General features: G+C 42.0%; 1 protein-coding gene across 2 annotated transcripts; it reads right to left on the bottom strand.

Moving 5' to 3' along the window:
• Positions 1–3,552: 3,552 nt before the first annotated feature.
• LOC115677720 (protein SIEVE ELEMENT OCCLUSION B-like) lies at positions 3,553–7,803 on the bottom strand. Of its 2 annotated transcripts, none has more exons than XM_056318045.1 (7): positions 7,495–7,803; positions 7,000–7,116; positions 6,298–6,728; positions 6,009–6,103; positions 5,735–5,865; positions 5,074–5,544; positions 3,553–4,595 (listed from the first exon to the last, which is right to left on the bottom strand). In XM_056318045.1, exons 1-7 carry the CDS (start codon positions 7,693–7,695, stop codon positions 3,879–3,881), a joined length of 2,163 nt encoding a protein of 720 aa, XP_056174020.1. In that variant the 5' UTR covers positions 7,696–7,803; the 3' UTR covers positions 3,553–3,878. The 2 variants fall into 2 exon arrangements, with proteins under 2 accessions (XP_056174020.1, XP_030456795.1); XM_030600935.2 differs by having other exon boundaries at positions 7,000–7,089.
• Positions 7,804–14,742: the final 6,939 nt, after the last annotated feature.

The following is a 14,742-nucleotide window of genomic DNA, read 5'->3' as shown; positions in this document are numbered from 1 at the left end:
TTTTAAGCCCTCGAAAGTCGGCTTCAAAGTCTGGGGGGCAAAATAGTAAATTTTTCACTTCCAGGTCGAAATTCCATTTTTCGACCGTACACACTCCAAATATGCGTGGCCACCCTAAACGGCATCGGCCTCGAAAAATAATCTCATACGACCTCGAAAATCGACGTCGGAATCCAAAGGGGTAAAATTGTAATTTTTCCAATTTCGGCTGAAATTCCAATTTTCAGCTGGACTAGCCCCAAATGTATGTGGCCACACCAAAACGACGTTGGCCTTGCAAAATAGTCGCAAACACCCATAGAATTTCGACATCGAAGTTCGGGTCCAATTTGGCGATCAAAATTGCTCAATTCAGAATTTTAGAGCCTCTTACTGACGGGTGGCTGTTTAGGGGTTACGCGTATCGACCTAGGGTCACTCGAGTCGTGACGGTCTCGATTACCGGGATAGCGCAAGGAATTATTGATTATTCCAGGGGTCACGATCGTTCGATTCAGGTTCGGGATTTATTTGCCACGCGCACTCTCGGTCGAGCAGAATCACCCGCGATCCGATCATACGTCGTTGGCCAAACTAGATCCGTCACCTTCCCAGAATCGGTCCACACTGGCCCAAAATACTTCCCTGCCGTTTCTCGGAATCGGCGCCCGATTCGCGATCGGGTCCCCGGTCCACGTACCGTTTTCCTAGTTAGCCTTTCCCATTGGTCAGTATCCCGCGAGGGGCCAGCTCCGGGCGAGACGTACTAAAATCAGATGAGAAATAATATCCACTTCGGCGGATCCCGGAAATGGGTCAAAATTCAGGATGTTACAATTATCCCCGTCGGCACCGATGCTGATATGTAAGATGACCATGTCCACGTCGAATTTTCCGGTGAGGTAAATCGCCGATGGCACTTAAGTGATTGATTTTTCAAATTTGTGACCCTTAAGTGAGAAAAAACAAATGATGACACTCAAGTGATCGCCATACGAATGTTATGGCACTCCCCATTGTTGTTATCCCAAGAATCAAAGTTCTAGTTTCTAGGACTTTATTAGGTTTTGTCTTTCCAATAGGTGTAGGAAATTACTCATGCTTGGAGGGTTGTTCCATGCTCAAATTATATAAGCATGCTATGATAAATAAAAATAAAAGATTTGGTTGATTCATAAATTATTTAAGCTTTGGCTTGAGAACAAGAAGTTTTTCTTGTTGCTCTTGTCCCTTAGGTGTATTCTTATGGGTGGCGAGTGACCTATCTATTTAAGTTCTGACTTGTTTTACCTCCTATTTCTCTACCCTCTTTCCGGCTTCACATAGTCATATTTACATATATAGTGCAAGTCAAGATAGAACATATTGATTCCGAAATTAGAGAGCGATTTCTTTAGTGAATCACAAATGAAAAGTTCTCAGTGGACCGCATATGGACTCCAATCTCAAGGATGTGGTGATAGATGGCGCATTATCACACCTTGTGTAAGGCTCTCTTGGTTTAATTAATTGAAGAATTTAATTATCTCAAAAATATATAATTTGAAAAACATTTTTTCTAAAAACAGATTGCTCCTATTGCTTACAAAAACGATGAATGGAAAGACATAAATTATTGTTGATAATGAATACATTTTTTATTGGCTAATTATTTCAAACGATACAAATGATCATTTTTAGAAAAATGTTTTTCAAATCGTTTATTTTCCACAAAATAAACGGAGCATTATAAACAGTGTCCCCGGTCCACGTACCGTTTTCCTAGTTAGCCTTTCCCATTGGTCAGTATCCCGCGAGGGGCCAGCTCCGGGCGAGACGTACTAAAATCAGATGAGAAATAATATCCACTTCGGCGGATCCCGGAAATGGGTCGAAATTCAGGATGTTACAATTATCCCCGTCGGCACCGATGCTGATATGTAAGATGACCATGTCCACGTCGAATTTTCCGGTGAGGTAAATCGCCGATGGCACTTAAGTGATTGATTTTTCAAATTTGTGACCCTTAAGTGAGAAAAAACAAATGATGACACTCAAGTGATCGCCATACGAATGTTATGGCACTCCCCATTGTTGTTATCCCAAGAATCAAAGTTCTAGTTTCTAGGACTTTATTAGGTTTTGTCTTTCCAATAGGTGTAGGAAATTACTCATGCTTGGAGGGTTGTTCCATGCTCAAATTATATAAGCATGCTATGATAAATAAAAATAAAAGATTTGGTTGATTCATAAATTATTTAAGCTTTGGCTTGAGAACAAGAAGTTTTTCTTGTTGCTCTTGTCCCTTAGGTGTATTCTTATGGGTGGCGAGTGACCTATCTATTTAAGTTCTGACTTGTTTTACCTCCTATTTCTCTACCCTCTTTCCGGCTTCACATAGTCATATTTACATATATAGTGCAAGTCAAGATAGAACATATTGATTCCGAAATTAGAGAGCGATTTCTTTAGTGAATCACAAATGAAAAGTTCTCAGTGGACCGCATATGGACTCCAATCTCAAGGATGTGGTGATAGATGGCGCATTATCACACCTTGTGTAAGGCTCTCTTGGTTTAATTAATTGAAGAATTTAATTATCTCAAAAATATATAATTTGAAAAACATTTTTTCTAAAAACAGATTGCTCCTATTGCTTACAAAAACGATGAATGGAAAGACATAAATTATTGTTGATAATGAATACATTTTTTATTGGCTAATTATTTCAAACGATACAAATGATCATTTTTAGAAAAATGTTTTTCAAATCGTTTATTTTCCACAAAATAAACGGAGCATTATAAACAGTGTTTTATCGCTACACATTAACAAGAAAATAAGTGCTGAATCTATAGCCCATACGTGCAAACTTAACAAAGGACTTCAATTTACTACGTTCAGACACTCTTCATGAAGACACTAGAGAGCACAGAGCCGTCAAACCCTAATAGTCCTCACTCACATGTTAACTAATTGGCTGCACTGTTGTAGCATATAAGCCGAGTGCAGGTGATCCGTCGGATCGTGTGAGTTTAGGATGGCCTCGACGTGATCCATCCTATTGGCTCCACTGGGCCTAATGCACCGAGTGCAGCCAATTTTGGATCGGAGTCGCTACGGTTTCTATCTGTGTGCTGTGGTCGCCTTTGGGGATCGTGAGAGCATGTGTTGTCACCAAGGTTCATAGTGGACAACCGGATATGGACTAAGCTGTGCATGTGTGGCGAGACATTTGCCTTCAATCAAGTATTTGGCTAGATCCGGTGTATTTTGCCCAAGAGAAGAAGCTGACAAAGCTTCACGCTGGAATGGATTTGGCTTGGCTGTGTGTGACCTTGAGGAAAAAAACAGTCAGGATATCCATGCATGATATGTTTGATCTATCTTATTTTACCGACGATGGTTGAGATATTTCGACAATGAGAGTCTAGGGTCGGCCAAATCCGTCAAGCTACGGGATGAACGGGGGATTGTGTAAAATTTCATGAAACAATTATCGAGTATTTTAAAAGGTTAAATTATTAGATGAAGCCTAATTTGAGATTTATATGCTCTAACAAATAGAAGAAGGTCATGGAATAAATGGAAATGATCGTAGGAGATGGAAATAACAGTAAAAGCTCTCGATATTATCAGTTGGAAATTGTGATCTATTTTTGATAAAGAAATCTCTAGTCCAATCTAGACTACTCTAGATGGACGGAGCAGCAAGAAATGCGAGCTGTGGAAGTCAATGGCGGTGGAGAAAATCAAGAATGTGAAAGCAAGCAACAAGTTGACAAAAAAAAATATTGCTGGAGATGAGCTGTAAACAGAAGTCCAGAACATTGCTATGGCAGTGGAAAAGCCATCTTGCCTGACGCCAAACGGCCTCATCGGCATGTGACTGTGGCAGCAATCGAAGGTGACGGCGGTCTTCAACTTGGCGCACTTGATGCACTGCGGTATGTTGCCAACTCTGCTGCGGCGACAGCACTCCAGTATGTTGCCGACGCTGGTTCTGCAACAGCACTCCGGTATGTTACCGACTCTGCTACTGCGACAGCACTGTCTCGAAATCCATGAGCACCAAACGAAGGCGTCGGGCAAGTTGGCCTCATCGGCTGGTCACCATGGCAGCACTCGAAGGTAACGGCGGTCTTCATGTACCGAGAGCACTTGGCACACTTGATGCACTCCGGTATGTTGCCGACTACGTTCGGGATATAAAAACGGTGGCAGCTCGGCTTTTTGACGACCTCCTCATAGTACCTTTTGAAGCCGGCCTCGAAAGCCTGTGCCTGAGTCACCCACTTCTGGTGCTGCGACAGCACTGTCTCGAAATCCATGAGAAGAGTGTTGATGACCACGCTCGACCCTCTTGCGATGACAGCGAACCCACCGCACTGCTTGTAACTGGTGTAGAGCTCGAGCAGCTCCTGTGCTCGGGAATCATAGACGTCCGAACTGGCCTGCATCTTCAAGGACAGGCAGCTCTCGAGGCGGGTCAGGAATTTCTCTCTCTTGGTGTTGATGTTGAGGGCCTTGTAGGGGCCAAAGTAGCCGTTGATCTCGCTCAGGTATTTTTCAATTTTTTGGACAGTCTGGGTGTCCTCAGCCGAGCCGTACAAGAATATGAGCTCTTCCCTTTCAAACTGGCCAACAATTAAGACACAGGCCATGTTGAAAGGACAAGATTATAAGTTGATTAAATCAGAAAGTTTTTAATATATATCTTGCGAATGATTCCTGCGTGAATTCGATACGTGTGACGTTAGACGTATCTAAATTTTTAGATCAGGTGAATTTTAAATAAAGTCTGTAATAATAGACGCTTCTTCTACTTCCTTTTGCCAATAGTGTGCGAGTTTGTGCTCGGTCGAGCGTGTTAAAGACTAAACCATTAGAGTCTTCTTTTTTTCCCTACTTGGAAGAAGATCTCCAACTAGATTGTGATTGTTCGGTTGCGCGGCATCACCTAAATGTGAACCAAAGTAAAAATATATGCAAGTGGCATGTCCAAATTTGTAACACGCCAATTAGAAGCCTGAGAGGAGGGAGATCCGACCATCTAGAGATGGGTGATGAAAATGTGGTCTAGATAATCAAAATCATATTGCATTTGTAACTTACGCTTTGTTCGACATCAGGGAAGACCATGTTGTTCACCACGAGCTTGAACCAGTTGATCCCTTGCCTGTTCCAGAGTTCCTGGCCTTTTGACTCCGTAAAAGGGAAGGCTTCCTGTCCCCAAAGGCGTATCATCGCCATTGCATCTATGTTCACCACCTTCCCCTGTTGGTTCAGCACGACAACCTTAGTCTGCTGCCTAAATTGCCACTTCTTCCGGATGAACTTTGCTGTTGGCTTGCTGACGATGGAGTTGCTTGTGTACCAACGCATCTCAGATCTCTTGTCCAGGAACTTCTTCTGCATCACCTCGTGATGTTCCTCCACAATAGGAACCCACATAATTTTGTAGTTACTACATTGGAAGGTGCACTCACTGTAGATGCTGGTAAGGGTTTCTCGATCTTCATCCAACAAGTTCAAGTCCGAAATAAGCAGCATCACAATCTTGTCCTTGAACTTCTCCACCTTTACCTATAACATGTAGTGATCAAAGACCATGCTGTTATTTTTCCATTTTGAATGCCAACAAAAGAAATATTTAAGAATTTCAAATTCAGTTAATTATTAGTAAGTGGATGTGCATTCCCTTCTCGGGACATTGATATACGGTAATGACCAGTAATCAAAGGTCACTGAAAATTTTCGCGGCTGAGAAGCTAACCGCTTTCCTCTTGCAACATTGATAAACTGTTGAAAAATCGTTCTTGGTGCAAAACAGCGCAGCCATAAGCTCCACAATATCAGTACAATGTTTGGAAAGTTTCTTAATCTTCTCATATGAAATTTGCTCCGCTGCATAATGTAAATCGCTAAATTCCATAAATAGATCTGACAGAGAAAATCTGGCTACACAAAAAGGAATCTGGCGGAGATGCATGAACGCTTCCTCCCATGATGAGAACTACATTTTGTCTGAAAACAAATGATGATCTTACAGTGCTTTTCTCTGAGATTTGCCACTTCTTTCTTGAAGGATTCATATTTTGTCGTGACCCGGTCCGAGAAGGTCCACAGATCTTGCCCTAGGAACCTGAAGTCATCAAGAAATATATTGAACATTGATGTGAAACAGTTAGAGAGAGAGAGAGAGAGAGAGAGAGAGAGAGAGAGAGAGAGAGAGAGAGAGAGAGAGAGAGAGAGAGAGAGAGAGAGAGAGAGAGCTTGGAATGAATTCCAAGTCTGTTAACAAAGGTAGTCAAAAGCAAAGGTAAGGTTATAACATACTCATTGCTCATGCTAATCAAGCCACTGAACTGAACTGAGCAGCCAAGTACGATGACAATGATGTAATAAAAACGGGCTGATATGTCGATTGATGCTGAGAATTCTCCAAAATCTTTGGAGTAGTTCATAAACTCAACAGCGCACTTGGTGAACTCCAAAGTCACCTTGATCAGATTATTAAGCGTCACAAAAGCCTTGATCCGCTGTGTGTTGGAGGACTTACCAATTGCATGTGACCCTCTCAACATCGCCGTTATGCTTAAAAGATCGTCTGACTCTTCAATTTGAGCGAGACGCCAATGCTCGGCATAGTACACTGATAAAGCTAGGAGTGTCAGCACAGCTTTGGCATCCCATGAAAAGGATGACAACATGTTGAAAAGCGATGCCATTGTTTGGTGCACATCGTTGGTCCGGGCCTTGCAAGTAATCTGTCGTGGGTACGTAGTTTTCGACTTTGAATGTGGGAAGTAACAAGATCGAGAAGGATACCATAGTAAAGGACGCGACAAAGTATTTAATTTGATCTTTTTCTGATAAAATGAACAATTTTAGCGCTGCAGAAAAGGTAGCTTTTACTTTAATATCAATTGTATATAATATGCAAATTTTCTAATCTTCAAGTCATTTAAAAAGAAACCTAAAAAGGTCTGGAGCTCCCGCATTTGTGAGAGAGGAATAGCTCTCTCAATATGAGATTACCTGATAGCATAGTTCGTTGATGGTGGATGACAAAGGAATAGATGTCTCTAAAGAAAGCGAGGTTGAGCTTTTGCTTTGACATTGGTCACCCTGGAAAAATGAATTCGCTTGTGAGTCCTAATCATGAAATATTATGAACATAAGAGTATGTAATGTGTATCTTTATAAACTTTAGCTGGACAAGAGCGAAACCTGGAATCAATTTGAGAAGCAAAGAAATATTGCCACGAAAAACTATCACGCGTTAAGAACAATCCAATTAACCGTGGAAACTAATCATCCAAAACTTTGAATATATTTTCTTTTTTTTGGGTGGTAACTCAAGGGCACGAAAGCAGAGGCTAGCCACCTAAAAGTCCAGGGAATACCTTGTAAATCCCATGAACCAGTTAGGTTTAGGTTTTTGGCATTTATTGAGAAGAAAATTTACTACTGACAAGTAAATGGAAAAGAGACTTAGAGCATGTTGCTGAATTTGCTTGCCCGCTAATCTACCTTTGGCTGAGTGTTCTTAGCAACATCATCCACAGTGGCCATGGCTTGGTTGAGGATTTTCTCGACGAGATTCAAGTAACACTTGACATTAACTTGTTCTGTCCTACAGCATGGCTTGCTCTCGACATCTTTCATGAACTTGTCGTGATCGAGAAGGGCAAGTAAACTGGTCATGAAGCTGTTGCTTCCGGCCATTTCCATGCGCAGGGAAAAAGAAGAAAGAACGTGAGAAAGCAGAGAAAGTTTAAGGGTTTCAAGGGAGTGAGTGAAGTGAAGGAGGAAGGCTTGTGGGGAGCATAAACTGCAGGTCCCTTGTGACCTATTTATAACACTCCAAGCCCACGCAACACGAAAACTTATGAGCCGGTAAGATCGATCTCTGGTGCTTGTTTCCGTGGTGGGCTCGCTCATTTCTCGCGAAAGAGAAACGTGAACGAGGCTAAAGCTTAAAAGTCGAAACAAACAGTGTTAAAGCTAAAAAGCGAGAACGACAAGATGACAATGGCATATGATCACCTGAGAGGTGTGGGGGCAGTGACAGGTGCGATGGCGATGCTTTGAATGGGCAGAGAGGTTAATAAATAGAAGGGAAAGAAGGGTCAAGTGCTGTAACGAATATAAACGTACATCGCTAAAGCACATTCCATGCTTTTAATTAATTTAGACTCCACGAGTTTCTCGCCAACTCCAGCTCTGCTCCATGCCTGACCTCAGCTCGAGTCATGTCGCCTCTAGCTCCTTCATAGCTACGCATCACTCAACTTCGGTTGCATGAAGCATAACGTCTATTCCTATCTGATCGGAGACAACTTTCAAAGCGTCATTGTCGCCCTTTCCAAAGATGAATTACCAAGAGAAAGTTAATGGATTACTAAGCAGACACTTAGCGCAAACTATCTCAAGCCCATACCAATCACAATTTTGAGGTTTTAATTTAATCAGTCAAACATGGTATATATCGTTAAAAGGAAGTTGGACATAAGGGACGGCCTACAAATTTTCTCCTCATGAAAAGTGCTGTCCTTAGAAGTTTCCCTCTAATAAGGAGGGGCACAAACACTGAAAAAGACAGCTCGAAGCCTCACTCTTGAGGATTTCGTAAATGGGCTTTGCTAGTGTAACAGTTTTTGGGCTACTATTAAAATAACAGTTTGTTATGAGCCACAAATTCTTGAAAAAGTGGAATCCACAGCAATTTTTAATTATTTTATATATATTTTGTGGCCCAAAACATATTGTTATTCTCGCAGTAGATTAAGAATTGTCACGTAAGCATTTCTCTTCGCCAAATTGCATGCCGGGCACGGCGTTTGCCATTTACGATTACAGAAAATTCCAAGTGCAGATTAAATATGGAAGGCGCCTCTATTGGTTGAGAAACCAATGCGGAGCTATGGGAGAATGGCAAGGTTGATTCCAGTAAAATGATTGTAACTTGTAAACGTCAAGTAGTGGAGATTGTAAATATATATATTTACAATCGAGTTTGAGCCTATGAACGAAAGCTGACTAGAATCAAAGTGTGTGACGATTCAACCGATATAAAAAAAAAAAAACAAAGTTGACTTTGTTACCTAATCTTTGGAGGAGGCAAAATCATGGAAATATATTCCATGTTGAATTTGCATTCCTGCTTTTAAGTTGGATAAGGATTTTATAATATGAGGTTGTCGTGGTCACGACCTCAATTTTTCGTATAATTTAACCTCAAACAAAAATATACAATTTTCGTTTTTTTTTCTATACATAATCGAAGATTCCCAATACGAAATGTTCTCCCATACTCTTGTTGTGCACTTTGATCCAATTGTCAATCCATCTTTGAAAGCGCTAATCTAATGTAAATGAATTTTCTAGGTTTAAGGTAGGAAAATATCTTACCACTTGACCTAGGAGCACGACAACATAATACAACCAACAAGTTATCACGTATTACTTTTACGAATCACTATAATTTTTAAAAAACCAATCACTTTGGCAAGAGTAAATACATACTAAACTTATCCCTTTATTGTTTATATGCTCATAGAATAATTAGTTCACTCAAAGAATACTACCTACATGTATTGTATATGATTCAAGAATTTGTATTTCAGTCCCAATCTAACATATTAACCATTTCGTATTTTGTGATCATGTATCATAACATAGGTTATAGGTTCACAGATCTATCAAGGTCCCATATATTCCACCAACAATATTCATAAAAGCCATTACAAGCATTAACTAACCCAATGTCAAATTTCCTCATCGCTTGCGCACTATAGTGATAAGAGATCAACTTACTTTAAACAACAAGGATTCACTTACATTTTTCAAACATATTATTTAAGTTCATTTAAGAGGTAAATCATACATTATATAAATTGATTATAATCATTTGTGCAATGAATAAAATAGATGCCATGAGCTAACATCTAGTTTCGCACTCAAATGCACACAAATGAATGTATCAATCTCTTGATGCGCAAATATCACATAATAGCTCACTTATTCCCAACTCATTATTGGCAAGGACCATCTCGACTAACTAGAAATCATCACCACCAACACATGGGAACAAAATCATAAATACCTCTTGGTCATGCCTCTCGGCCCAATTATCATAAGTGTCCTCTACATTAGCGAAGATAAATATACTACTGTACATCCGCATGATGCTATTTCATAATATCACATCATAAGTTACACAAGACACATCGGACTACATAGCCATTACGGGATACGCAAGCCATATCAATATCAGGCTACACAAGCCATAATGTTTCGCGTATGAATCATACTACTTCATGTCCTCTCAACCTCGTAGAAACTCATGTTTAGACAGTAGAATATCTGTCTTTATCCGGAGTCTTATACACATACTCATGCAAGAGAGTTCGCTCTCTGATAGATGGAACATGGCAAAGGTATTCATCACATGGCATGACTAATGCGGTTGCGGGATGAGCAAATGTCACTATGAGTGATGTCGATGGAATCGGAGTGTTTTGGAATGGATGTCAATGGGTGATGGAATAAAAGTAGGATAAAATACAACCACAACCAAGGTATACAGGACGCGCCACCAACCAAGGATCATGATCGGCATTGATGAAGTTCACCACCAAGGCCTACAGAATATCACCATCCGAGGATATTGGACTTCAAGATAGGAGAAGCTCACCACTAGGGCTTATAGAATATCACCAGTGTAACAATCTGAATTTTTTATCCTTTTCCTGGGATTTAAGAAATGAATATTTTGGCCAATGCACTTATAATGAGATCTCACCCAGGACCCGCGCATTCTCGGGGTGCTAACCTTAGGGGTAAGGCCATTACGGGATTGAGTTCGCACGACCAAAGAACTCGACCTGGGTTCGATCTTCGACCATATGGATTGACGAGGGAATGTTTTGAGCCAACCGAGACCGGTCTATTTGATTGATCGTGTCCGAAGGGCACTAGTGACAGACCCTCGCAATTATATGACAACCGAGGTCGTCCCGGGTAAAGTGAACTTAAACGTAATTTGACTTAGTGTTGGTCACGGGTCGAGAGCGCATAATCCCAATGATCCACCCGTTAGCCAGAGATAAGCTAAAGTCGCGATTGTTCGATCTTAGTCATTTCTTGGAATTCGGGCCCGGGAATCGAGAATTTTGAAAGTGACAATTTTGAGCGGCCGATGACGTTTTTGGCTTGGCCAACCTTGGGGCTACCCATTTCGCAAAAAATGGATTTCGGTTCGGGTCGGAAAAATTACGGTTTGCCCCGTGGACACCGATGTTGGATTTTGAGGTCGTTTGAGGTTATTTTTCGAGGCTAGTGTCATTTTGGGGTGGCCACGCGCATTTAGAGTTGTTTCGGTCAAAAATTGGAATTTTGGCTCGGAAGTGAAAAATAGTAATATTTTAATTCTCAGGACTTTGCAGTCGATTTTCGAGGGCTTAAGAAGCTATTTTCACGATTCCGACGCCATATTATGTTGGCCACACCCATATGGAACCCGTATGTGTGAAAATTGGAATTTCGCCCCGGGACCGGAAAAATGACCATTTTGCCCCTGGGCCCGTTTCAGTTCCGAATTTTGGGAAATTATTTGGGATTATTATTATTGGTTTTTTTAGCTGCATTATTGGGCCTTGGACAATTTTGCCCCTCAATTATTGGATTGGGTTAAACCTAGACCGTCGGATCAAGGGTAAAATGGTCAAAGTGCGTAGGATCGCGACACGTGGCACTTGGGGCTGTCATATTTGACCAGCTGACTCTCTCTCTCTCTCTCTCCTCCCAGCCCCATTCGACCAGACCACCCACAGCAGCCCCTTCCCCACGTTTTCTTCCTCCTCCTTTCTTCCTTCATTCTCTTCCTTAGCCATTTCCTCCCATTGCTGCTGCCGCTGCTGCTGTTCCGCCCGTTTCAGCCACCCATCCAGCCCGTTCGTCTCGCCTTTCTTAGGTAAGTGACCTCCCCAAATGTCGCCTAGGACCTCGGGTATTGTTAGGCTTGTTTAGGGCTCGGTTTATGGTGAGTTTAATGGCTGGTTTGCTCGGTGGTGTGTGTTGGCTAATTTCCAGTTAGGTTGCTGCTGCGTCGCTGGTTTTTGTTATTTTTATTGTGACTTGTGTGGCCCGAATTTGAGGAAGGTTTCTCATGAAAGTTGTTCCCAACATCTTGAAGTATAACATATTTTAATTTGGGAATTTTTGGAAATCATTTGATTCCATTCGGAAGTCCATCTTTGGACCGAAATAAAACTGCCCGATTTACTGTTCACCCGACCTTCGGGTCTGTTCGAATTTTTATAAATTTTTCCAGGCCTATTTTCAAAATACTTCCTTCATGGAAATTGTTGGGGACATTTGTGGCTATAACACATAAAAATTTCAAGATTTTCCAAAATGATTTGGGTACCAAATGAGTTGTATTTTGATGGCCTGAGGGGCTGTCTGAGCGAACCGGATTTCATCTGACTTTGAGTGTTAAAACGAGGTGTTTACGGTTAGAACTGGGTTTCGAGTTCTCACGGAAAATGTTCATTGAGATGTTTTGTACAATATATTCAAATTTCATAATTTTTGGAGTTGGTTTACTATTTATTTCAAATAGATTTCTGTCACTGTGCAACTGCCCAGTTTGGACCCGGTTTAGGCGATTTTGTGACTTTTTTAGGGGCTGTTCGGGACTGATTTGAGTGACTGATTATTTGGTAGTTGCGGACTGATTAGGCGAAGAATTTTGAGGTTTAGGGAGCTTGGATTAGGGCTGTGATGTTGAGGTTTGATTGGAATTAATTTGTGCGATTAATTATTGGGATTGTGCCTTGAATGGAAATTTGTGCGTGATTGTGCGATTTGTGGTAGTTTGCTGATTTGGGATTGTGTTTCGGGTTGTGTACGTGTGGTTGTATATGTCACGTGTGTGGCCGTGAGGTGTGATGGTGTGGCAGTGCGATTGCGCAATATGTTCGCATGCCAAGAACGTGTGATTGTGCTTTGGGATCGCGTGTTATATGTGTATGATTGTGTGGTGTGCTTGCATGGTGAGAATGTATATTTGCGAAGTGTATGTGACTTGTGAATTGTGCGTGCAATGTGGAATTGTGTTGGGTCATGTGGTTGCTGGTCGTGCGTAAGTGTGGTTTGAGTGGAACGAGGATATGGAAATGTGGTTTGGTTGGAAAGGTCCGTCCTGAGGCGTGTACGTTACGCGGGACGATGCCGTCCCTGACGAGGTGACGATGCCCAGCCTGACGAGGTGTCGATGCCTGACGTGGTCAGAAGACCGTTGGCCTGATGCGTTTTACGCGGGCGCGGTAGAAGGAAAGTGTGTGTAGGATTCCGTCCTGAGGCGTGTACGTTTACGCGAGACGATGCCGTCCCTGACGAGGTGATGATGCCCAGCCCGACGGGGTGACGATGCCTGACGAGGTCAGAAGACCTTTGGCCTAATGCGTTTTATGCGGGCGTGGTAGTGGTGGAAAAGTTGAGAATGAGCGGGAATTGGCTTGAGGTGCGAGGTTTGAGAAAGTGACGCGTGGTGTGAGTTGGTGTGCAAGCGTGTTTGTATCGCGTGGTGTGATGCTCGATTATGGGGTAAAAACTGCTAGGCATGGTATGGGACGTGCTCAAGTGGGTTTTGCTCTATAATCAGGGCACGCGCGCGGCTGTGATGTATTTTTGTGGCATACTGGCTGTGTGGTTGACTAACGTGCAGGGACGTGCATGAGGAATTCCAGGTAGGTTCGTGTGTGATTGTTAGATTGATTGATCGTTGTGTGAGATGCGTGATCTGTCTGGCGGTACGTGAGTGCCTACGTGGGGTTTGGGGTTGTACACTTATTGATATTCGTCTCAGAGTTGTATAATCCACAATTTCAGACTCCCAGCCATAAACCCGGGAAGTTCGCCTCTTCTTTTTGGAAGTTCGAGGAACCGCTTTTGGTGCCCGGTGGAATTGCAGGCGATGCCTAAGAGGTCTTCCGAAGGATCGAACCAAGCGAAGTGGGAATATGAAGGAAGGAGGCGATCCTTAGGTTTTTCCCTAGGGTATTTTAGGGGTGGTGTAAATCGGGTTGACCCATAGGGAAGTTAAGATAACCAAACCCTGAACTTTTGTTATAACGGTGATTTCGGATGCTAGTTTGTTAATTATGTCTGTAATATAATGTTTGCTTGTTTGGTGCTGTATGAAGATGTTGTTGTTTGATTATTGTGGTGTTCTACCCCGTTGTCGTCATCTTTTTTTCCGGGGTTTTTATATCCGCTTCCGCATGTGGCTCTGATGTTTGGGTTGGGTCGGCGACGTTCCTGGGACGTCGCAACTATTCGACCGGAGTAGGGGATGTCGCGGGCTCGATGGGGTTCGGGGCGTGACAACCAGCCGAGGATACAATGCTTCTTTGGCTCACCACCAAGGAAGAAACAACCTTCCAATGATACATATGCCGAGATAGGAGTTATCCACTCTCCAAAGAAATTCGCTCACATGAAGGAAAATCTCATATATTCCCAATATTCAAAAAACTCACTTACTTACATTTGAGAATTCTTCTCTTTATATAGAGGGATTACATAGGAAATAGACTAGTATTGAAGATACAGAACTACCCAACATCAATGACTTAGGAACTAGAAAACACAATAAAGACCTAGGAACTAGAAAATATTAAAACACCTAGAGACCTAAACTTTCACTCTTGAAACCTACAATACACTTAAGACTCACTAATGACACTTGAATAGACACAAAGTAATAAAAAT

This window comes from Syzygium oleosum, unplaced genomic scaffold (genome assembly GCF_021117445.2).
Source record: "Syzygium oleosum isolate NSW1041296 unplaced genomic scaffold, Sole_v2.1 Sole_v2.01, whole genome shotgun sequence".
Taxonomy (NCBI): Eukaryota; Viridiplantae; Streptophyta; class Magnoliopsida; order Myrtales; family Myrtaceae; genus Syzygium; species Syzygium oleosum.
This window is presented reverse-complemented; position numbering and strand designations above follow the sequence as displayed.

Excerpts from the sequence above, each read along its gene's own strand:
- LOC115677720 (XM_056318045.1), bottom strand. The coding sequence starts at position 7,695 with ATGGAAATGGCCGGAAGCAACAGCTTCATGACCAGTTTACTTGCCCTT. Across the intron at positions 7,117-7,494 it reads CTAAGAACACTCAGCCAAAG|GACTCACAAGCGAATTCATT; the intron begins GTAGATTAGCGG and ends TTTCATGATTAG. Across the intron at positions 5,866-6,008 it reads AAATCTCAGAGAAAAGCACT|CGGAGCAAATTTCATATGAG; the intron begins GTAAGATCATCA and ends TACATTATGCAG.